The sequence below is a fragment of the Haliotis rubra genome, unplaced genomic scaffold (assembly GCF_003918875.1).
Source record: "Haliotis rubra isolate DU_JTF1 unplaced genomic scaffold, ASM391887v1 Scf8, whole genome shotgun sequence".
Lineage (NCBI taxonomy): Eukaryota > Metazoa > Mollusca > Gastropoda > Lepetellida > Haliotidae > Haliotis > Haliotis rubra.
Window position 1 is genome coordinate 2,669,638 of NW_025767523.1, and position 25,627 is coordinate 2,695,264.

The following is a 25,627-nucleotide window of genomic DNA, read 5'->3' on the forward strand; positions in this document are numbered from 1 at the left end:
GCTGTAAAAACACTTCACATTTAAACATCGCGAATCCTTTTCTTTTCAAAATCCTCATGAGATAAGGTCTACAGTGTTTTGCATTTCTCTACGCCCGAATGAAACACATTTCTGGTGAACCACACCAGAACAAAAGAAAGTTGTTTAGATAAGCCTACGTAAACTCGAATGAAAACTTCCGGTGATTTCTCCTTGTTGTTCCATTGCTTGCAACACAATGCACTTTTCACTTTTCTGTTTCACTTAACTGACCATCACGCATTACAGGTTATCATTTAACCAATGCATTTCTTATCCTGACTCATGCTATATGCTTATCTCCCTTTCCCTTCGAATGGTACGTGGAAACGTGAATCCCTTTGCTCCCTGAAGCAAACGTAAAATCACTCAGCCATTGGGTTGTCTCCCCTTTCCCCAAGGTTATGACATAAAACCTGGTATGCCACACCCAATGAAATAAGTATGCAAATTCGAAAACCGGAAGTGGGACATTTTCTGTGAGAGCGGGGTTTGATTTGAAAGCTAAAGATCAGAGAAACATAAAATCAAAGGACATATAATCGTTGTGGTTACCGTTACTATTTTTTCAGCTATTCTGCAAAACTCTGTTAAAGTATTTTTAATAACCCGAGGAACTTTTGTTCTCAGTGAATGAACATGCCAAAAAGCAGTCACCAGGTTGTTTATTTTGGTTCACATGGCAACAGAAAAGATGTATCACTACACATATACACATGATTTCGACACGTTTCTGGCGTTAATTTTGCGGCATTTATTTTTAAAGAGGGAAACAGTAATTGAAAATGAGAAGTAGATATTCATCACGAGTGTATTAAATAAAGGAAATATTAAACGAGTCTTATAGTTAATGGGTATTTTGCTAAGCCTTTGGCGAATCAAATAACGGCTAAGACTCGGTTGATATTTACCCAAATGAAAAACACTAAAAGTACAGTAAATAGAAAAAAAACTGTTTTTAGGCTGTTACTCTGTATCCTTCAAATTTACACAATTGCAAATAGCATATGTCGAAATAACCCACATCGGCCTAACTGGGCGTTCAGTGGGATGCGTTAAAGCATGTTTACTCGTAAAATCGGGCAAAACAGAAAACATACGAATACCTGCTGAAAACAATAGGTCAGACTATAGATGGCAATTAGTTCGCTCAACCAGGTATGACGACGGACTGTCGACTCACCTGGCATGAAATGCATGTGCTGCCTACAGGCACAAGGGGTCATCTCAAAGATATTTTATGCTTTTTCATGTGTGTTGAATATGTCCTATCGATTGATTAACATCTTAGGTGTCTTTCTTTCATAAAGTTTATATTGAGATATGTATAAGAGTATGATACCCATAGAAAAGCTTAAATCGGCCATTGTATTAAATGTCTCCAAATATATAGGTGGCATGACCACATGAAGATCGACAGGACTGGATATTATTTGTAAATTGTTATGACATGCCGTTTACTTCCTCAGTATAATTCCCTTAAATGATTATCTAACTTAGCTGATATCTCTATCCCCCAGCCCGACCCCAGCCACCGTCTGCGACAGCCGTCCTGGTTTTGCTTTTGAGGCGACCCCTCCTACCTGTTTCTTTTTATAGTGATAGTGAGACACCATGGTAGCTACATCCTTAATAGTTTCAGTATTAAAGTTATTATTTTTTACGTCAGCTATCGTTTATAATGAAGCTAAGTTTCATTTCAAGATGGACATTTAAAAAGTGTCCTTTGTAATACAATATCATCGCACACTAATTTGCATAAAGCCATGGTCTGTTCCAAATAAGACGCTTTGGACAACAAAAAACAAAAACGCTTGGCTCATTTCTGCACTAATCCTCCCCTCAGTAAAGTCCTTTTTCTACGTTTCCTATCCCCTACCACTGAGACTGTAGTTAGGCCGAACTTAGTTTAACAGATATTGCACACTTTCACGTATTAGCTAAATGAATTGTAGATATAAATGCGAAAAATACAGGAGTTTTTTTTCTATTTCCGACCGTACTTTAGCGATGAATCCCCAATGTCGTTACATGTAAACGTTGTTTGACGTACCGGCTCATGTCTTCGATTTGGTAGTAGTTATTTGCTTGGTTGATGCCGGCAACAACAGCAATGGTCAACAGCAACTTTGGCAACTTGCTAACCCGGGCCTCCTCGGTGAAAGCCGTGTCAAGCGCCTGTAATACATTAAGTACTATTAGAAGTCTCTTGTATTTTGTTTGTTGTTATAAGTAGCATACTGAACGAAGTGTGTCCATATCTGTATTGTTGTTTTATTTCAACACACCCTACAAACCTGTACAGTAGCCAGTCATACCTGAACTACCTTCCCGTAAGGGGCGGTAGGGTAGCCTAGTGGTTAAAGCGTTGGTTTGTCACGCTGAAGACCCGGGTGTGAAGCCCATTTCTGGTGTCCCCCGCCGTGATATTGCTGGAATATTGCTAAATGCGGCGTAAAATCATACTCAGTTACTCACTCACCTTTCCGAAAAAAACAGTTCCCGATCCCTCGATTCAAACCCGACTTGATTCCGACTTCGCTAACCATTCAGTCTTACGTCAAAGAGGAAAACGATTTTGTATACCTTCTTTGGAAAGGTTAAAAATGACACCATTTGGAATACATTTGTATGTAAAAATTTGCCTTTTCCATTTTGTCTTCCAGTGCATGGATCACAAGCTGCATTTTGTAATCGATCAGAGTCATTTTATTCATTTAATAATCGCATTTTATATCTTTTCAAACTGGGGCGGTGGGGAAGACTAGTGGTAAAAGATTCGCACGTCACACCGAAGATCCGGGTTCGTTTCCCACATGGGTAAATGTGTGAAGCCCACTTTTGGTGTCCACGGCGTGATATTGCTGGAATATTGCTAAAAGTGGCGTATAACCATACTCACGCACTCACTCACTATACAACAATATCTGAGCGGTCGTTGTTGTCACTGGAGACGTATGAAATACGTTCGAAGTTCTCCCACATCATTTACGTCTAACCTGGAAATTCCCTAACCCCTCCTATATGTCGGTACTGTAAGCGGGCGGTGGAGTAGCCTGGTGGTTAGAGCGTTCGCTCCAAAGACCCGGGTTCGATTCCCCACATGGGTACAATGTGTGAAGTCCATTTCTGGTGTCCCCGCCGTGATATTGCTGGAATATTGCTAAAAGCGGCGTAAAACAAAACTCACTAACTGTCCTGTAAACTCACTTAATGTTGTGTAACAAATTACCCTGAACTCTGATTCCAATATAGTTCTTCACTCACTTTTCGTTTCACCTCGACATACCTGCAGCAATGTTGTAAACCGGGGCCTGTCGGTGGTTGGACCTCCTCTTCCGGCAGGGTATTCCCAGTCTATGTCAAGGCCATCGAACTTGTGCTCCCGTAGATACCCAATGGCCGACTCTGAAAAGCTCGCCATGTTGGCTGAACTGGACACCAGTCTGGTGAACTGGCTATTGTCAGCCTCCCAGCCTCCGATAGCCAAGAGAACCTTGAGAGCGGGGTTGGACTTCTTCAGGGACATTATCTCGCCGTATCTGCCAGGGAACAATTCGATATGTTAAATATCACCAATATGATGATGATGATGATGATGATGATGATGATGGTGGTGGTGGTGATGATGAGTACAATTATTTACAGACTGACAAAATGTTGAACTGAACAAACAACTAACACCTCGTCCAGAAGACCAGGTAAGCTTGATGCCGTTTCATTGCGTTGAAGGGGGGGAATAGAATGTCAAGGTTCATTATTTGGGTCTATTTCAGTGAGAGATTCAAGGAATTTGGAATAACCTGGGATTCATCATTACGCCAAGATCCAGCTCAACGATTAGACAGTTTTTCGAATTATGTAGAAACTATCATACATTTGCTCAGTATTTCAAGTAGGCTACGCTTATTCGCTTTATGTATTTGGGTCTCGGATTGTCCGCTAAGAATTTTCAGGAATGGAACAATGGGATGTATTTCAGTCTGTCATCACTACTTCAGAAGCTGAAGCACACTCTCTGAAATGATGGGTTTGCAATATATTACTACATTTAAGGGACATCCAGTATGTCCTGAGGCAATGTCATAAATATACACCTGAGACGGGGTTTTTGTTTGCAGTATTTCCTGGAAGAATTATTTTTATCCACCCCAGACGATCCTACCAACTGAACCGCGCCGAATGTGACATAAAAAACACATCTACAGGGGCGGGGGGTAGCCAAGTGGTTAAAGCGTTCGCTCGTCACGCCGAAGACCCGGGTTCGATTCCCCACATGGATACAATGTGTGAAGCCCATTTCTGGTGTCCCCCCGCCATGACATTGTTGCAATATTGCTAAAGGCGGCGTAAAACTAAATTCACTTGTTCACTACAGACAGAAAACAGGATTAACTCACAGGGTGAAGTCGTTGTATTCGGTAGGGTTGATGGTGTTGTTCTCCAGGGCGGCGAAGGAGTAGATGATATGTGTACACAGCGCTGGATCAATGTCCTGTGGGGGTGAAGACTGCGTTCGCCCTGTACTGAGACCAGTTGGTGAAGTAGCAGAACCGAACATAACCGTAACTTCTGGAGAAGGCGAGAAACAGCGCCAGCAGCAGGGTGAGCGGGGAGACAGAGACTAACATCCTGGCCTGGGGATAAAGAAGCCATGTTTGTTTCTATATGACGGTCTGTAAATAATCGAATCTGAGACAGACAATCCAGTGATTGATGTCATGAGTATTGATCGCAACTGGGATACGATGACATACATTAACCAAGGCAGCGAGCCTAACCACCTGATCCAAATTGTTCATCCATAAAGGTTGTCCTTATCAGATTCACCAACTTCTAAACATGCCACTCGAAGAAGTCACCTGATCCGGTTGGTTGAATCATACGATAAACATCGGTTGCTAAAGATTAAATCTAGCCAAGATTTTCACGGATCAAATAAAACCAGCTTAAGTCTGGACTAGTACAAGCAGCCGCACATACACATACATACGCATGCACGTCGTCATATGAGCGAAATATTCTCAAGCACGACGTAAAACCCAATTTCACCTCACCTTTCACGGATCAAAAGGAGTCATGTAGAAAGTATCAATTATGGCATCGGATTCAAAGTGAATCCTGTTAAATAAATTATGTTACCTTTTTCAAGCCTAAAAAGACATTAAGCTGAAACAAAATTATATCTCAACGCCTCTCGATCGTCTAAAGACTATTCTCTCTCTCGGTACCTCGTGATGTGACTGAACTATTGTTTAACCTGACTTGAAACACATATCCCTCACTCTAAAGTGTTTGAAATCAAAGTCAAAGTAAAACACCATACAATGATTTATTGAAGACATACATACCCGTCTAATGGGTTACTAGGGTTATGGTACTAAGGTTATGTTAGGTTAGTTTTAATCAAATGTTTCAGTGAACATGGAGGAGACCTGCATTGGTGATAGAACAGAATCACCTTTTGAAACCCGCTATCGCGGATATGATGCTAGCACACGAAGATCATAAACAGGAATAATCTGATTCGAAGCAACGATCTGCGGATCCTTGCAGTACAACGGAATGCAACTCTGCGCGGAAACTTGCCGCGCCTTACACTACTGAACCAACCATACACTCCTACAACCTGAGGCGGTGGGGTAGCCTAGTGGTTCAAGCGTTCGCTCGTCACGCCGAAGAGCCTGGTTCAATTCCCAACATGGGTAGAGTGTGTGAAGCCCATTTCTGGTGTCCCCCACCGTGATATTGCTGGAATATTGCTAAAGCGGCGTAAAACCAAACTCACTCACTCACTCGGTCACTCCTACAACCTGTTTAGGCTGACAGTATTCGTTTTGTGTTTCCCATCTCCTTCCCGTCCTGAATTTTCATTTCGATATGATATAAAGTTTTCTTTCTCATTTTACCCCGTTGATGTGAGAATTTGGAAGTTTTAGTGTTAATTACTATTTTATACACATACACTCATGTAAAAACGTCTTCTTGAGCTTTCTTCCTCTACATTGATAAAAGGAGGGCGGCTTGACCAACATCATGATTCAATTCAAAGACTATTACAAAGTCATCTATATATTTCAAATTTAATTTTTTGTAAAAACACACAAAATGTGAAAAAAAAACTTTTTTCTATATTTAATATAAATATTCGCCCGCCCACTTTCTTCCAATTTCAGGCTGGATATGAAAAAACAACAACATTTATATAACCCTTCAGAAATAAACAGGTAACAGGTTCTATACTTGATAACAAATGTCAACGACAACTTTAAGACCACTATAATGAACAGATTCTATGTTAAGACATTTGAAAACACATGTCTAAATTTTCTCTCTCAGTGACGTCAACACGGAAAAACAACACCTCAAATAGAAAATACAAGCGCTTGTTTTTCAGCTCATAAACAAGTATTTTACATTTTGCTCGCGCATAACGCTCTTAATGACACAAAATATGAGCTTTAAATGTCATCCTCGTGTGTTCCGGTGTGTTGTCTATCTAGGCACGTTAGCGATATGTCTGGTATGCGCATCGTTCCGTAGTTTCCGTATCCACACCAACCGCGGCGTAACGGAAACAACAATCTCCATTGCCTGGCTGCATACACAGGCGATGTACTTTATTAAAGTTAAATGTAGGAGTTTGTTTTAAATGTTTAATACTCATGATTTGTAATTTGAACTTTTCTTTCAAACAAGGAACTTGCAAAATAAACTTGCGGATTTTAAGTAAAATCCTTTTCGATTTGTTGTCGAAAAGTGTTTACTTCTATATACTGTACAAAGCGATCTTAGCGCTAGGGTGACCGTAACTCCCATACCTTAACATAGATTTAAGGTAGTCTTAGCGCTAAGGTTGTTTTGTACAACGACACCCTGGTTTATTGCATATAAGATGCATGAAATGATGATATTTGTTAATTTGTGTGTCCTTGAAAACAACAATTTAACTTGAGGTTGTTCAATATTTTTAGAATAATAGATGTAGGTAACATGTTTTTAAACATCTGGCTCATAACTATATATACGTCACAACTATAGTTAACGTCAGATAAGGGCGATAACTCAAGCGCCCCCACCCCCTCCGCACACACGCACGCACACACACACACACCTCAATAGACGCTCAAGCACACACCAAAGGCGATGATCGTTTTCAATCAAGCGCAAGAGACCTTGTGTTCACAGCATATTGCGGCGCCTTAAACATCACTTATTTAAATTGAAGAATCATATATAACATATTTTAAGAAAACCATATAACTCGTTGTTGTAATGGGAAGCAAATTAGCGTTACATTGTAGAATAAGATGTAACAACTCATAAATCACGTCAAACTGAAACTGACACAAAAACAACTTGTCATCGACCGCAAATTATCTCATAAATACCTGACACTAAAGAATTAATTTTGTCGGTAATAAAATTTGAAATTCAAGCAGTATCTGAGAGATATTTAGAAGCTGAGTACTGATTAAAAACAAGATATGTGGACAAAATAAGTTATCCATCCATATATCTTATCTCTACTAAACGATATGAGGCACCAATTTCCCCTTGTTAAATATACATGTATCAGTGAAATCCTCCCCCTAAAATCAGTATAAGTGTAACTTAAAACATCTACTCACCAAGTTACTGTCCCGGTGTTTGTAACAAAGTGACCAAGTTTTCAAAAATCAGCTGGTTTTATTCACTTCCACCTACAATGAATGTCTCTCATTAGGCAGCCGTCACTATACTGCGAACAGCCGTGGCGTGAAGGAAGCACTCCCTACAGGCTTGTCAGCACGCACGGGGAAGACTAGGGGTGGGCGCCGGGGGTCCCAACAATAGCTGGTCGGGCACCCTGCTGGTGCGTGGGACTGCAAGGAAACTGAACTCGTGTGTATAAGTTTGCACAAACTGACCCGTTACATGGTACGACTAATCAGAAATATCATGGGATCTCATCTTCAGCGCTCATCCTGTGAGAAAGTTTGGACATCGTACACGAAAAGTCCTGTGATTTTTTTCTGTCATCAAAAGACTGAACTACTTTTAGGAAAGATTATTTCAGCGTATTAGTAACACTGATACAGTTATACGTGACTTTTATCAAAGTTTCTGAACTCGTTATCGATTAAAATAATATTGATATAACTTCAAATGTTTGAGTTTGTATGGTGTTTACAATTCAACAGTAATGGTTAAATGAAGACGTTGGTATCGTTTTTGGACGATATATTAGCCTCATATTCAAGCAACCAGTGCTTATTACAAAACTTAGATGTTACATATATGATTTCAGTTAATATCATAATAAATTATGGTTGTAAGGTGTGTATCTAAGCATGTTATGAAAAGAGAATAAAATGAAAATACCCATTAATAATTAAGATAATTAATATTATACTAGACGAGTTTGATAAATCTTAAATAGAAAGCCTAATGGCTCCACAGGCTGCAAATCATTCTCCGTCTTCCCAGTGCGTGTAAATATATATATCATTTTCGAAGATGACTGTTTTATAGAGTGTGATACTAACGCACCTCCATAGTAAAATTAATTAAACCAGAGGTTACATAAGACTGAAAATTATAATTCTTCTTCACAAATTACAATATCATAAAAGTAGATGTAACCATCATCAACGAACATGTAAATGCCAGTTAAACTTACGGAAGTATCATCCTCGTAGGAGAGTGAGTATGGTTTTACGAAGCTTTTAGCAATATTCCAGCAATATCACGGCTCGGGACACCAGAAATGGGCTTCACATATTGTACCCATGTGGGGAATCGAACCCGGGTCCAACGCTTTAACCTCTAGGCTACCCCACAGCGGGAGATGGTAGTTCGTATGTGCTGATGCAAATGTATTAATTGAATTCTATTAGTCAACATGATATTGCCAAAAGCATACTAGACGAAAAGTCCTTTGTCCCGAGCACCCTATGTTTGAAGTAAGGGGTGGATTGGTTGGTCAGTTACGGTGACTTGGGGGATCGGATGTCCCCGTGCCCGGATACCGGGAGTGGTTGCTCACAATAGTGATCACTGGGCTGTATGGTCCAGACTCGATTATGTAGAGGCCACGGCCCTCTGTCTGCATTTCTGTGTGTGGCGTTAATCACACACACGCGCGCACGCACACGCACGCACACACACATATTTTTTAGTCTGGTGAACATTTTTCACTGCCTGTTCAACATGATACGCATACCAAATGCCTGGGGATGTTTTTTTCCGCATTTTATTATCAGTGGGAATCTCGTCTTCCGTCTTAATCACCATCACCGTTTAGCTAATTGCTTAATAGAGATTATAAAATACGTATCAATGCCTACAATAGCTGACCAGTTGCAAGCATGTCACAGATAAATGCATTGCACCTGAGATATTGGTCTGTGATTATGTCCAATACTGATTATCACTTGTGGACCTTGGCAGGTTTAAAATAGGAACGTGGTCAGTTAGTCTGTAATATTTACAAATTTCCAAGCGCATGTAACGTGAAAGACATTTCTGAAATTTTGTTGATTTTCCCCATTGTAATGATATCAGATTTTCAAATGAAATGCTTAAAGACTCTTCTTTCCGAGTGAGTGAGTGAGTTTAGTTTTACGCCGCCTTTAGCAATATTCCAGCAATATCACGGCGGGGGACACCAGAAATGGGCTTCACATATTGTACCCACGTGGGTACTCGAACCCGGGTCTTTGGCGTGACGGGCGAACGATTTAACCACTAGGCTACCCCACCACCCCCCTTCTTTACGAATAGACATGAATACAAAGCCGTTCAGAGTATCCTCTGAAAATATTTCAAATAAGACGTCGCAAATGACAATTGGATAATGGTTGATAAAATGACCTTTGGACAATGGTTGATAAAACAGTTCATCAATGGCCGAAGTGGCTTGTTCATCATGCATAAATTCGGACATTCGCTTGTACTGGAGGGTGTATAATATCCTTGTCCAGTCTCATTACAACCAAACCGTCATGGGGCGGTGAGGTAGCCTAGTGGTTAAAGCGTTAACTCGTCACGCCGAAGACCCGGGTTCAATTCCCAACATGGGTACAACGTGTGAAGCCCATTTCTGGTGTCCCCCGCCTAAAAACTAAACGGCATAAAACTAAACTCACTCACTCACTTATTCACCGTGCCGTCGGTTGTGCTAAGTGGCCTAGTACGTGCCTGTCTCGGCAACAAACCAACTATCATCTTCCCAATGTTTACCCTAGTCACCTTTTCTGTCCGCTCGCTTAACCCCTTGTTTACATGGTGATTGAACAGTATAACGCATGCCGTACCTAAGGACCGCTTGACCTGCGGGTTACTTTTGACCTTTAACAGGGAATCCTCGGCTGTAAACACTCGAGTGTGAGGACATCAATGGTAAAGTGATGTAACAGTAACGGAACAGTCGTGGGAACATCTGTGCAGGTTTTGTTCAACGTCGCTTAACGTTATACCAATTTAATACGTTAGGACAGCTTGATAAGGGCGAAGGGGTGGTGGGGTTGCCTCGGGGTGAAAACGTTCGGTCGTCACGTCGATGTTCCGGGTTCGATTCCCCAAATGGGTACAAGGTGTGAAGACCGAATCTGGTGGTGCTGGAAAGCTGAAAGACGCGTGGACGGGAATGATGCCTGGAGCCGCACTGCATTCAGATCCTGGCACGCCTAAGGGACATAACCAACAACGCACCGTATCCAGTAGCCTACTTCTGCTGCTCAGATCTACGATGCTAATCAGCTAACGTCAGTCTCAGTAGTAATCTTGGTAAGCATTGGTGAGGTGAGGTGAAATTGGGTTTATCGTCGTGCTTGAGAATATTTCGCTCATATGACGACGTGCATGCGTGTGTATGTGTATGTGCGGCTGCTTGTACTAGCCCAGACTGAAGCTGGTTTTATAGTGCTAGCCCACTGAGATACCATGCCGCAGTGAAGCATGAATACCCCACTCAGACACATTATACTGACTCCGAGCCGACCAGTCCTTGTTGTACCCATTAATGCCGAGCGCCAGGCAGGGACCAACAAGTACCATATTGTAACGTCTTTTGGTATGACGCGGTCGGGGATCGAAGCCGCGACCTTCCGCTCTCCGGGTGGACTCTCTAACCACTACACCACGGAGGCGGTTTGGTGAGCATGGAGAGAGAGTAATAAACTGAGGGGCAAAAGAAACGTCCCCGATCATTTTTGTATCATAAAATGATACAAACACGTGCAATTCAATGTTGAAATGTTTGATATAATTTTTGAACATATTATGCAGACTGTCATTACAGAACAATTGAAACAATTTGCTGTAAGTAGAGTTTTGTGACGTTTTTCACAGGAGGTTCAAATGTCCGGTTGTCGATCATGACAACACATGCACATCAGTACTGACAGAGTGTCTTTGAGTGTCCAACTCCTCAGTAGCGAGTGTGTCCACCTCTTGCAGCGATACATGCTGCCACACGACGTCGTGCAGAGTGCACAAGACGTCTGATCACGTGATGTGGGATGCGACGCCATTCTTCCTGTAGAGCTTGAGCCAAAGCGTTTCTTGTCTGTGGGGATGTTGACGTTGCTTCACCTGACGGCCGAGATGATCCCATAGGTGCTCAATAGGTGATAAATCGGGGATCTTGCTGGCCAAGGAATGACGTTTACGTTGTTGTTGTTCAGGAAGTTCCGGGTAACAACAGCAGTGTGGGGAGTAGCGTTATCCTGCTGAAACAACACGCCTCGATTCTGCTGGAGGAAGGGTAACACGACAGGTCGTAAAACAACATCAATGTATCGACGGGCATTCAGGTTTCCCTCTATCACCAACAAGTCAGTCTTCCTCTCGCCACAAATTTTCCCCCACACCATCACACTACCGCCGCCAAACGTCTCAACTTCCTGAACGCAACAACGTGCTGTGCGTTCGTTCCGACGTCTGTAGACTCGTACCCGACCATCAGCTTTGTTCAACTGGAAGCGGCTCTCGTCACTGAAGAGTACCCGGCGCCAGTTCCGCGGCTGCCACTGCCGAACTCTACGTGCTCAAGCCAATCGACGACGTCGATGTTCACGCGTTAACGTCACGCCCCGGAATGGTCTGTAGGCTCTGATACCGAATCGGCGGAGTCGTCTGGATATGGTCCTTCTACTGACTGGATGGGTAAGGCTGGTTGTTGCTGATGACGTCACAGTCAGGAATCTGTTGCGCAAGTGAAGCACCCGTAAATGGCGGTCTTCCTGAGGGGTGGTTACGGGTGGTCTCCTGTCCTAGGCCTGTCTGCAGTCCGACCTGTTGTTCTGAAGCGTGTCATCAGTCTGGTGATGGTTTTCTTGCTGCAACCCATGATTCTTGCAACGTGACTGTGAGAAGCACCCAGCTGCAACATCCCAATAGCTCGTTCTCTCTGTTCTGCCGTGAGTCGAGGCATGTTCTTTGTGTCCAACGTATTGAAGTGATGAATTCGAACAGTCGAGCATAATTTTTATACTGTACTTTCATACGGGTATGTTTCCACAGAAGCATGCAAAAACGTGAATAAAAGCAATTTTCATGCTTACAAAAACTCCACGTGGATTTCCTTTCTGTGAGACGTGGGGATGCGTTCGGGAGATGTGTTCCTAAATAAATTTCCGTCATAACGAAAACAGAAGAAATGTTTTTTACAATTTTACTTTGGGGACGTTTCTTTTGCCCCTCAGTTTATATAAGATAGCAACCCAATTTCACGGTATGAACGATCAAATGCCTGTTAACATGTACATACCTGAAACAGGAGGAGAGTGACATTACACTTCGACAGTTTTTGCCGTAAGATCTGCATTTGATGACATTTATCTGAATGTAATAATCAGGAAGGTTAGGCACAGGTGGGCTGCCATGATTCTCCACAAGCAGGTTCCCCGATATACGCGTTCATTGTTTCCTTGTCCCCAACTGGACCTGCATATTCTGGCTGAGGTTTGGAATGTTAGGATTTCCTTCGGTAGTGAGTCAGTGTAGTGTTACGCCGCACTCAGCAATATTCCAGCCGTATGGTAGCGGTCTGTAAATAACCGAGTCTGGACCAGACAAGACAATCCAGTGATCAACATCATGAGCATCGTTCTGCGCAATTGGGATGTACGATGACCTCTGTCAACCAAGTCAGCGAGCCTCACCACCCGATCCCGTTAGTCGACTCTTACGACAAGAATGGATTACTGAAGACCAATTCTAATCCGGATCCTCACGGGTCATTTGGTAGTGAGAAAGGTCACCAGTAATGACGTAGGCAGTTGTGACTCTATTCATAAACTCTGGTCACACATAGTAGTTCTCATGGGGATCTGATAGTTGTCATGTGAAGCGCCAACGTGTACTATTACACCGGTGACGTCACACTCTCGTGACGTCACGTTGTCATTCTTGCTCTGTTCACTCTTTTCCTAGATTGTTATTATATTGCATTGTGCATGTTGTATTTTACTATTATAAGGATGTATAAGGAGACAACTATGCTGCGTGTAATATTGCAGGGATGGGCATTTCGTGTAATAAAATTTATGTTCAAATTTTATCACTAGTTGTGTTGCTTCACAATGACAGATATTTGTTAAAATGGCACATTCATTTTGTTTCTTGCTGCATGCAATGTTCAAATTGAATTTGACGAAAATGTGTCATAGAGAGGGGTCCAAATTAATTTCAGAAACTCTACCTCCATTGTCTTAATCCTATCAATTGATAACGAACATCGGATATAACCCGGGACCAGTATCGCTTAAACTAACAGAGTCAAGGTGCAGCGTATTAGCTGTATTGTACGTTTATATTCCATGTTGGTCAAATCACATCGGTGCCACATATATACTCATGCCAATAATGGTTGTCACCCCCTCCCACCCCAACCCCCACACCTCACACCCACACCTCTCCAATCCAAAAAATTGAAGGGGCTGACAACCATTATTGTAAACCAAAAGTCACTGTGTTCTTTAATCTGATTGGTTGAAAAACGTGATCAAATGCACTCTCCTACCCAGAGTTCCGTGCGGCAAGCCAGCATAGTACCTCTGCCACAGGCCACAAAAATGTGACGATTCGTCACATTTTACACAGTCCTTTCAAACAAATAAATGTACAGATAGGAAATTCCCTCAAGTACAGTTAAAATCATTTACCACATCAAACATGAACATAGTTGTATTCACAGGAAAGCAAACGAAGTAAATAGCACTGCACTACTTGAAATGCGCGCAGTGAACCATTGTTTACATCAGTTGTTCGGCTCACGTGCCGATAGCCCCCCCTACCTAACGCTACTACTTTGGCATAGATCTACTACAGCTGATTACTATGTACAACTGGGAATGGGTTTGGGGGATGAAACGCCTGTGAAAAGAGCCTAATGCTTTTGCTGTTTGGATTCCAATCCGTGGAGACTGTATGTTGTTGGGGAAGGGAAGTGGAAGAGGGAAGGTTTGCAAAAGAAAATTTACTAGTTGTGCGAAATTAATATTGACAGCGAGTTGGAGCACTGCGAAGGAGTGGGAATTTGTGACAGCTGTGAACTTTCGGTAAATAAATGTTGGGACCTTATAAAAAGCATCAAGGACAATGTGTCCAGGATTACTTCTGGACATGGCAAGAGGGAAGGGAAGACGCCGGAAGAAAAGAGGACCACTAAAAAAAGTAAAACATCTAGGAGTTACCCATGTCGAAAGCTATTTCAGTCTGTCTCTGATAGCCATGTGCCTTGTTCATCTGAAGGTGTGCCCGACAATGTTATTTTGAAACCATGTGAGTACCAATAGGTTCAGTTCCATACTTACGCCAGTGGCAATTCAGATATACCTGGAAAAAGTACTCCATATTCTGAATCTGATTGTTCTAGTCTTCTCCGAGACAAGGGAGTTATCTGGAATTCACTCTACCATGATATCAAGGAAATCAGTGAAGGTCAAGTTTGCAATATAAAAGATGCTGCAGACAGTTGTAACGTTGAAAAGATTGTGATAACATTGTGCAGCATTCCCCAAATTGAACTTTGCATGAAAAGGAAGATTTTGGAAGAGGTTGATAATTCCTGCAAACACTTAACTTCAACAAAGAACCCATCAGTCCTCAGAACAAACCGACCAGTGAAGGACTTGTTAGATGGAGATTTACCCGACAAGTGTTTAGATGAAATGTGCCAGAGGTAAGAATACAAGTAATTAAATTGGTTAATAAAAAAAAATGATTTGTCAATCACTGAGGTCATTTTTGAAGTTATTTAGTAATATATGTGGATTTATTTGAAGTAGTTGTTCATAACATTTGAATTACATGTAATTAACCATTGTGAAATAAAGTGTAGTTATGAAAATATTTATATAACAATGTAATTTTGACCATTCAAGTTCACTGTGCTGAAAACCTTTTTTTTTCTTAAAGGATCTTGCTAAAGGGACAATATTTGTTATCTTTTCAGGGCTCCCATTTCAGATTCAAATTTGTATAATTTCAGATCACCCTTCCTTCTTGACATGTTGGTTACTGTGGCTACACCCACATTCGAGCACGCCTCTAGCCGACACCATGGAGCCATATCACTGGTGTACAGCATCCTCATGTACATGAGGAATGAGCAGCTATCAGCATTTCAAAGGGTCATGACACTTATTGCAACAAAAGGTTCAGTTAATGAACAGGTAAGAGAAATCATGACTGCATATGTATATATGTAATTTATGCAAATAAGACATTTTCATATTTCACTAAACAATTCCAGAAAACTATGTACATGTTATTACCTGAACAGGTTAGATCTATGCTTTCCTTCTCAAGTTCCAGAATGAGTTGTTTCGTCTGTATGCTATAAAAACTGTTCTTTCATAAATTTCTGAAAAGCTCCCTATCAACAAAAAAGCACCAACTGCTTTCTGTCATTTGCTGGTGAGATCAGCTGTAAAAATTATATCCTGTGGATCAGTTTGGAGGCACTCAATTTGGAAAAAACCCATAAAACTGATGGAAGATTTAACAGAAATGGAGGCAACTTGGGAAACAAATTATTTCAATACATTAATTTTATCATCTTTTCAAGTATAAATGATCAACAGCTGTCATGTGATTTGTGCCTTATATTAGTTATGCCATGTAATATACCAAACATGTAGCCTGTATAAACATTTACATATCTGTAGCTGATTCTTTCCTTCTGTAAGCAATTTACTTTGTTCATAGAACTCGCGGATATGATTTTACATTCACAGATGTGCTATGTCTGCCATCCATTGTCTCTAATTGCAGGATAGAGGGATTTCCCCTTAATTAATGTCAGGAGAAAATATGATTTTATGATTGATTCAATCAATAATGTGAAAAATTAATTGTATCTGTATTTGATGAATTTTGTAACATTTCACAGTATAATAAAAATATCTCTAACATAAAAATGCATCGAATAAATTGTGAATTAGAAAAAAAGATACCAAGAATCAGGCATGTTCATTATTTCATTAAATTAGGACCCCCGAATGATAACAGTGAAGCATACAGAAACACACAAAAAATAAAACACAATCATGGGCTTTATATATATATATATATATTCACAAATGATAGATAGATAGATAGATATAGACAGACAGACAGACAAACAGACATACAGGTTGGCTGACTCATTGATTGATTGATTGATTGATAGGAAATGACATACATATATTCTTTATTTCTAGTGCCTGATATCACTGAACAAGCTTGGAGTTACACTGTCTCCAACCTCCAAGATCACTCTACTTGATGAATGTGCCATACAGAACAAGCAGACCATCATCAAAGCACTCCAGACATGTCCCTTATGCAACCTGGTTGGTGACAACTGTGATATAAGGATCCGTACTAGGCATCAGGCATCAGATCACCAAGTCCAAGAGTGCCATTACTTTGCCATCCTGCTCTTTTTTTTCAAGGCTTGCAGAAACAGCCTTGAACCAGTCATTGAGGAATCCCTTCACCAGTCCCACGGATCTAACACCAGAAAAATTTCTTCTTACAACTGCCAGAGAGAGGATGTTACTGCTGCAGTCTTACAAAGTATTAATGGGACGGCGGTTAGCCAAATACATCCCTGCCCTGGAGTGGATGGCATCTGTTTTGCCTGATCATATTCCTCACAGGTACTTCAGTCAAAGTTGTTATTTAAAATCTGTTCAGTTTTATATTTCTGAAATCGGTAATGGTTACATCTTACATCACTCAGTTGTAAGCCAACTTTTATAACACACTATGAGAAGGGGACCTTTATAATGCCATTGCAGATATGACATTATTTAATGTGTGCACATTTGAAACTATGTTTTGTTTCTTACTTTTGAACAAAACAGATTCTCTGACACAATGGCAAAGAAGTCCATCATAGTGCCATCAAGATTGATGATACTGAACGAGGCAAAGTACGAAGACTGCGTACAGATCCTGGACAATACGGAGGACATTTTGAGGGAATCTTTTTCTGAAGCATTAGGTAAGTTAAGAGATTTTTACATAAAATGTTTGTAATCACAAGGAGAAAAATACAAATAAGTTCTTGTAAACAGTATTTTGGTTGCAACTTACCAGCACGGACACCATACCATAATGTTTTATCTCTTGGCATAACATTATGTATATGCATAGGTGCAGCAATTATAGGTAATTGTTATACTGAGCAATGGTTGTTGTGAATTGGATGCACAATGGAAGATACTCATAGGTGGATCCATGAATTTTTAAATGTGGGTGGGGTGGGGGTAGGGTGTCAACCTTGACACCCCACCTCCCTCCTGAATCCACCAATGCAAAACATTAACTTCAATGTGGTCCTAACTAGTCTTGGTAAATTGATGATCATTGTTCACAAAATAGTGTTCTGTATATGTTTCAATGCAGGTTCATCAGCTGAGCTTGAGAAACTAAAAGTGCCATTCTGGGGTGATCAACTAACACGGATACAGTATGCCAAGCCTTTACGGGCACATGTACCAAATCCCATCAAGAGATTTGAAGATGTTGGCCCTTTCATGTGTACAATGTGGCACAACAAGCAGGATTTCTTGCATGTATGCCAATATTATTTCAACATGGTCATTTAATTGTAAGTTAATGTAATAAAGCCTGTGTAATTAAATTCATGTAATCATGAACACCCACTCTGAATCTATCTATATCTATGGATGGGTGGATGGAGGACAGTTAATTCATTTGATAAAACTGTGCCTGATCATATGATGTATGTGAAATTATAAGAAGAATACTTGTATGTCATAAAGATTTGTTAATGAAATCATCTGTGATCATTTGCTACGAAAACAAGATTTCTTCTTTTAATTTCAAAAAGCCTACAGACGCTTCTATAACAAGAATTCCGGGCGAGATAGAGGAAGTCTGTTTCACTTCAAGGTGTTTCTGCGCCGAACAAGCGTAGACGGCCAGGTGAAAAACAACTATACTGGCCATGAAGAACTGTTTCTCCTTATTGGCGACATGTTTGTGGTGGAACAGGCTCTGGAATACCTGGGTATGGAAACATATGACTCTCAACCAACAAAGGTAAATTAATATGACAACAGACATTATCTTACCTTCATGCAAAATACTTTAATTTAAATGGTCAATGACGCTTTAACAAGTCTCCGTGTCACCCCTCCCAGGAGGATGACAACTGGTAAAATATGAACTGGTGCCACAGTAACCGGCAAACTCTCAGCCAAGAAGCTGTATCACTAACAATCGTATGACATCATAATATGTCCCTTGCTCATCCACCACCATGTTTAGTAGGCGCTGGGAGATTAAATAGCCAAAAAAGTAGGATGACGAGATAGGGTGAGCCAAAACCTCCCTCGTCATACTACTTACATGGACAATCCCATTGATTGGTCATGTTCCTGAAAAGGGCTTGGTTTTAGAAATATTTTTATTGATACAATCAATTTATTAATGGGTATTCTTAAAATCTGACTGCAGTTACTAAGTGGAATGCTGTTGAAACATTTTAATGGATCTTATTTTGATATCTTCAGATCATTATTCCGGACAACATCATGAGATTACCAAGACACACAAGAGCTGATCTGGCGGACAAAGTCCTCATTGGGATACTGAATACCTATGACTATGGGAATTTTAGCTTGGCACAACATCAGGAGAGTTCTATTAATCCACCTATACACAACAAGATACAGACTGTGCATGTAGTAAATGGCCTCACTCCTGATGGTGAAATAATTTTCAGCCAACAGGATGTTCCGGTACAGGAGGACGAAGTCCTCAGCTATTGCAACAATCTTGCTCAATGGGCAATGCAGCTTATGCATATGAATGACACTGCCAAGGAAGGAGATATTGACAGAATGGTGCTTGGCTGTAAAGCCAACATACCATTCTTTTACTCACACAGTAAACTTTCAAAATATTTTGTTGAGAACATTGGTATTTTGCTGAAGACTCAATTCCTAACATCGCCACAAATGCAGCTACGACTTTTGGAAGGAAGCTTTGTCAACCCACGGGGCGGTTTAGGCAACAATGTTGAGACTGACCTTGTCATGGAGCATTCAGTAAGAAACAAAAAAGATCTCATTCGTCAACTTGGGGCCAATAAAACAGAAAAGGCCATACAACGAGCATCTTTGGCAGCTGACACAGTGGCGAAGCTTACATCATCGATCAACCAAAGCATTGGCACCAGGTCAAAATCATCTCGTCACACAAAACGGGATTCCGAAGTTGACAGGAAAAAAGTTCAAGATGTTTTCCGTGAACTGCGTCCATTTCAATTCATGGCTGGTAGGAGGTTCCGAGGAGGAAATTATCAGCACAGCTCCAATTTTCATGGCATCAATCTTCAGGCAATGAGAACAGACATGGAACGTGTCATCACCAGATTGTGTAGGGGACAAATGATGGAAGTGAATCCTGATGATGAATATGAAGAAAATGATGGTTTGCCATCTATTTGACACTGTATGTAATGACATTCAAATTGTATGCCATGCCTTCATGATCCTCATTGGCCTGAAGGTGTTTTCACCTACTTACATTTAAATATCTTAATCTGCATATTTCTTACAAGTAATACATTCATGTCTCTGAATTTTGGAAACAAATTCATGTAGTTTAACCTATATGCCTCACCAAACATGTGAAGTTCTGTATGTCATAATCATGTACTTAAGGAATTAATATATGACATATACATAAGGAAAAAAATTAAGCATCCCCAGTATTTTTTCAGAATTGAATATGAATTAAAAGTGTTGTTGGGCATTTACTATAAGGCACATTTTTATTCTAGTAGTAAATTCCAAGGTTAACCTTTGACATCGCCAGGCTCTTGCCAGGCACCCATAGCCATTACAGCCTTGTCACTCACGGGCTGATAACATCTTCACTGCTGAGGAGTTTTGGAGGTTTGTGCCCCAGCCTTTAAGTTACCACAAATTGTCACAAAATCAAGTTTGACAAGCAACCCCGGATCATTATCAAACCACCACCAAAGGCAACTGTTGGAAGGTTGTTCCTAGATGCCAATCCTGTATTTTGCCGTCACCATACTCCCACCCAACCATCAGTACCATGCAGTATAAATCTGCTTTCATTCGACCAATGAACACTAAGTCATGTCCTTAGATTCCACCCTCTACACGCCAAGCACCATGCTAATCTGAGTCTCTTGTGGTGATCTTGCAGTAAGGGCCTTTTGATAGGTTGGCTGAACCTCAACCCAGCACGTTGCAGGCGATTTCGAACAGTCCTGGATGACAAATGATGGTCGGATACGAGAGACCCATCTGAACTGTAATTGAGGCAAATGGATTAAGTCGTACACGTCTCACTAATGCTCTGTCCTCACACTGATTAGTCTTAGGCAGTCTCAAGGATCCTGGTATGTCCCTCACATGGGTTGTTTGCTGCAATTTCACGTCCTATTGCTTAATGTAAGACAAACCAGCGTTCTGCATTCCAATCAATTGGCAATTTTGTGCATGGAAGCATACTGCATTTGGAGAAAATCGTGCATTGTGTTCTTGCGATTACTCTCAGGATGTGTTTGAGCAACACACCTGACTAATTGTCACAGAATCCCATAGCAATCGTACCATTTTAGTCACATGAACCTTACAGCACTGTTTTTTAACTGTTGCAAACATATCGTCAGTTACAAAAGGGGGTGCTTCACTTTTTATCTTACTTAATATATAACACAAACATTATTGATGTGACAGAAAACAACCCTTCCAGATGTCAGTAGCAGTAAAAAAAGCCTGGCAGTCGAAAAATAATTAACAATTGTCATGGTCAGCATGATGAACATGATTCAATTTATTAAAAACTTAAGTACTGGACAACGTACAAGTTGATGATATACATATACTCATGTTATTATTGACTCGGGGTCAATAATGTCAATATGCAGTATCAATAATAGTGCTTATGTGGGAAAATTGAGTCATGTGGATAGTTCTGGTTCCTGCATAATTGATCATTAGTATCCAGTATGTACAAATTGATGATGTAAATATACTCCTCTTAATTACTGGACAATGTACAGGTTGATGATATACATATGATCATGTTATTATTGACTCAGGGTCAATAATGTCAATATACAGTATCAATAACAGTTCTTATTTTAAAAATTTTATTATTTGGATAGTTCTGGTTCCTGCATAATTGATCATTAATATCAATGTATGCAAATTGATGCTTGTATTTTTCCCTCTTCATGGATGTCAATCTCAACGCCACATCGTATGATCATGTTATTATTGACTCAGGGTCAATACAACTCTTGCTATATCACTAGGCGGGACCGAGTTATTGTTGCTAATTGATCTCATCCTAACGAGGTTGATGATTCACAGTTCTTAATTACTGGACAATGTACACATAGTCACAGTACTTTGTCAGGGTGAATAATGTCAATATACACGTTGCTGTACCCGCAACTCAGGTGTTTGCACGTATTCATGTGGCCACCATCTGGTCATACACCAACGGATTCGTGGGTTCTTTTAAGTGCACAGGGTTGTGTACTGTACACTTATGTGGGAAAATTGAGTCCTTTGGATAGTTCTGGTTCCTGCATAATTGATCATTAATATCCAATATGTACAAATTGATGATGTAAATATACTCCTCTTAATTACTGGACAATGTACAGGTTGATGATATACATATGATCATCTTATTATTGACTCGGGGTCAATAATGTCAATATACAGTATCAATAATAGTGCTTATGTGGGAAAATTGAGTCCTTTGGATAGTTCTGGTTCCTGCATAATTGATCATTAATATCCAATGTGTACAAATTGATGATGTAAATATACTCCTCTTAATTACTGGACAATGTACAGGTTGATGATATACATATGATCATGTTATTATTGACTCAGGGTCAATAATGTCAATATACAGTATCAATAATAGTGCTTACGGATAGTTCTGGTATGTGGATAGTTCTGGTTCCTGCATAATTGATCATTAATATCCAATATGTACAAATTGATGATGTAAATATACTCCTCTTAAGTATTGGACAATGGACAGGTTGAGGATATACATATGCTCATGTTATTATTGACTCAGGGTCAATAATGTCAATATACAGTATCAATAACAGGGAAAATTGAGTCATGTGGATAGTTCTGGTTCCTGCATAATTGATCATTAATATCCAATATGCACAAATTGATGATGTAAATACACTCCTCTTAAGTATTGGACAATGTACAGGTTGAGGATATACATACCCTCATCCTTTTATTGACTCGGACTGAATAATGTCACTATATACAGTCTCAATTTCAGTGCTTATGTGTGAACATTTAGATTGAAATGTATGATAGGTGTATTTTATTAAACCAGACATGTATAACTAACTGTATTTTGCAAAGACAGTTTTGCAATTAATTATATGTATTCACAATTAAGAATTACAATAATGTATATTTCAAACAATTCTTAAATGATTCCAACAATACAAATGACTTTGAATGCTTCCAAACAATCTGTTCTTATTTCACCTTTGTTTTTAAAAGTCCATATATAGTGCCTACAATGGGGGCTACTTCACAAGAAAATTGAGCACAACTCACACTGGCACTGAACTGCACAGTTGGATCAACATCTGCATTTATTCAGTGTAGCAACAGGCTTTTCAAAACCAAAGACTCTCAGCATTTCAATCCTCAAACATTCTTTTGTACGGCAGTAGTTTATTATGTTTTCTTCAATGTGGGGTACATTTCTGGCGATATCATTGTCATTATAATGTAAAATCGCTGTTGCATTTTGACCCTGTCTACCACCCCTTCCAATTTGTTGAATGTAATCAACAATATTACGGGGAGGTCTCCCATGGATAACTCTACTAACACTTGGAGAATCAAACCCCATACCAACACTTGATGTGCAGAAAACTAGTCTGATTTTTGGATTGTCTTTTCGGAGTTCATTTGTTGCATAACTTAAAACTTCCTCATCCTGTACAGAAAAAATGGTAATGAATTTGGTTGAACACAGGCCTGGATTATCAAATTTGTCCAAAGCATAAATCTGAGCTTGTGCACACCATTCAATGGGCATATACAACAATGTTACAGGAAACTGAGAACCCATGATGTACAATTCATCAACCAGGGGAACATAAACAGACTCTGCACATGCAATAATGTCATAGTTGGATAAAAAAGAATTACAGCACAAGAAAATATTTGGTTTATCAGGGTTTGCTATTATCAGCTTTGGCTTCTTCATATTCAGAAGGCCAGGAAGTTTGTCCAGAGCTCTTGCCGTCAGCGTTGCACTTAGGGCAATGGTAGGGCAAGATAGGAAGGTGGGCAGGGTGTCTATATGGCCAAAGGCCTTTCTGAAGTCTCTTGACCTGTAAAACAAAATAATAGGTTGTACACTTCAAATAACATACAGCCTTATTTTATTCAGTACAAAAAGGAAATATATTACATATGCAAATCACATACAAATTTCTACACCCCTACAACAACCACAATGATGAGGTAATTAAGGAGAGTTACTTGACTTTACCACATTCCACACTGGCATTAAACATCCTCCTTTATCTACAATAAAATCCTGTAACTGAAGGCTGCAACTATCAATTCTAACACAAATTACAGTATAAATACCATTGGTCTACTGTGTGACACTCATCAAATACCACTGCAAGAACATTTTGCTGAAATGCTCTGCTGTTCAACAGAGCATCTCCTTGTGATGTTGAAAACAAGGCCTCTGGATGACATAAGATCACATCATAGAGTCCAGATTCTATGTCTGCCAGTGAAGCATCAGTCTCACATTCCTAGAATAAACAAATGACACAATTCATCATTTACCTAATTACTTTAACCATATTTCATATTCTTAATCATATTTATATATTTGAAAATACCGTAACGCTATATTATTTTTCTTGAACAAATCAAATTCTTCAGACATTATAAAACATATTTCAACTTTTGACACATTACAAGACATTATATAAAATAACGTATTTGTAGGTTGACAAGGCAACAACAGTCAAAATAAAAACTTATGGATGAAGCAGTGGCGGTTTCATGGATCTGTCATGCCTAGGGTCAAAATTATAAGTCATATACATCAAGTAAACATCAATGAATTTATTTTCAGAAGGCGTAACTTGAGCTATACATAGATATGGAAAACCCATTTAAATTATTCTTGGGTGAATGGGTTTTTACCGGAACTATTTATAGACATTTTGACACGGGCATGGGCAAATTAATATTGCGATACTGCTATCTGTTCCCTTAATACACATAAACAAAGTTTTTGAAGTATTTTCAACTTTTACTTGCTCTTACGTATAATTTTGGCTGATAATAATAATTGTAAATAGATCTACTTACCATACAATATTCAGTGAAGTCATAATCATCTCGAAGGGTGGTCCCTTTACCGCTCACACTGAGCCTACATGCCTTAAGGCCACGCTTAGTTATGCTTATCGCCTGATCCCTCTGTATAATATTCAGGGGAGATATCACCAGGATAGATCCTGAATCATAACCTTTCTTTTGGCGAAGAAGCGGACCAAGCAGGTGAAATATTAAAGACTTGCCGTAACCTGTCGGAAGACAAACTATACAATCACTTTCTTCCGCGTAAATATACTGAAGAGCTTCCCTCTGATATGGTTTCAATATAACAGAATCACCATACAATTGCAAAATGTTATCTATATCGGATTGAAAGCTATCCATTTCCTTGTATGTGTCTGCGTGTTGTTTTGTTTACATTCACGGAAAGTAGTCCGTCTTTGGTCACGTGATATTTAAATCACGTGAATGACCTCCATCAACAAATGCGCCAATGTGAGTAGTCCGGTCACGTGATATGCAAATTAGCCTGTGGCAGTGATGTTATGTTAGTCATCGCTGTGCCGGAGTGTGGATCAAATGGTATTCGATTCCCGGAAATTTGCTGCGTATTAATACATACAAACATCGCTCACACCATTGTATTGTTACGTCGTCAGCTGTGATGACGTCATTAAAATCATATTGTGACGTAAAGTCCGAATGACGTCACAAATGAGCAGTTCCAGATGCTACCAATGGAGACAGCC

The 25,627-nt window shown here is 40.0% G+C and overlaps 1 protein-coding gene across 1 annotated transcript; it reads right to left on the reverse strand.

The window, feature by feature from the left end:
* Window positions 1-20,732: 20,732 nt before the first annotated feature.
* LOC124261490 (Werner syndrome ATP-dependent helicase homolog) lies at window positions 20,733-25,422 on the reverse strand. The gene is made up of 4 exons (XM_046695811.1): window positions 24,909-25,422; window positions 24,165-24,340; window positions 23,718-23,902; window positions 20,733-20,809 (listed from the first exon to the last, which is right to left on the reverse strand). Exons 1-4 carry the CDS (start codon window positions 25,260-25,262, stop codon window positions 20,733-20,735), a joined length of 792 nt encoding a protein of 263 aa, XP_046551767.1. The 5' UTR covers window positions 25,263-25,422.
* Window positions 25,423-25,627: the final 205 nt, after the last annotated feature.

Coding starts and splice junctions, on each gene's coding strand:
- LOC124261490 (XM_046695811.1), bottom strand. CDS start 25,262: ATGGATAGCTTTCAATCCGATATAGATAACATTTTGCAATTGTATGGT. Junction 24,341..24,908: donor ACTTCACTGAATATTGTATG/GTAAGTAGATCT, acceptor TGTTTATTCTAG/GAATGTGAGACTGATGCTTC. Junction 20,810..23,717: donor ACCAAATATTTTCTTGTGCT/GTAATTCTTTTT, acceptor CCTCAATTACAG/TTCAGATGGGTCTCTCGTAT.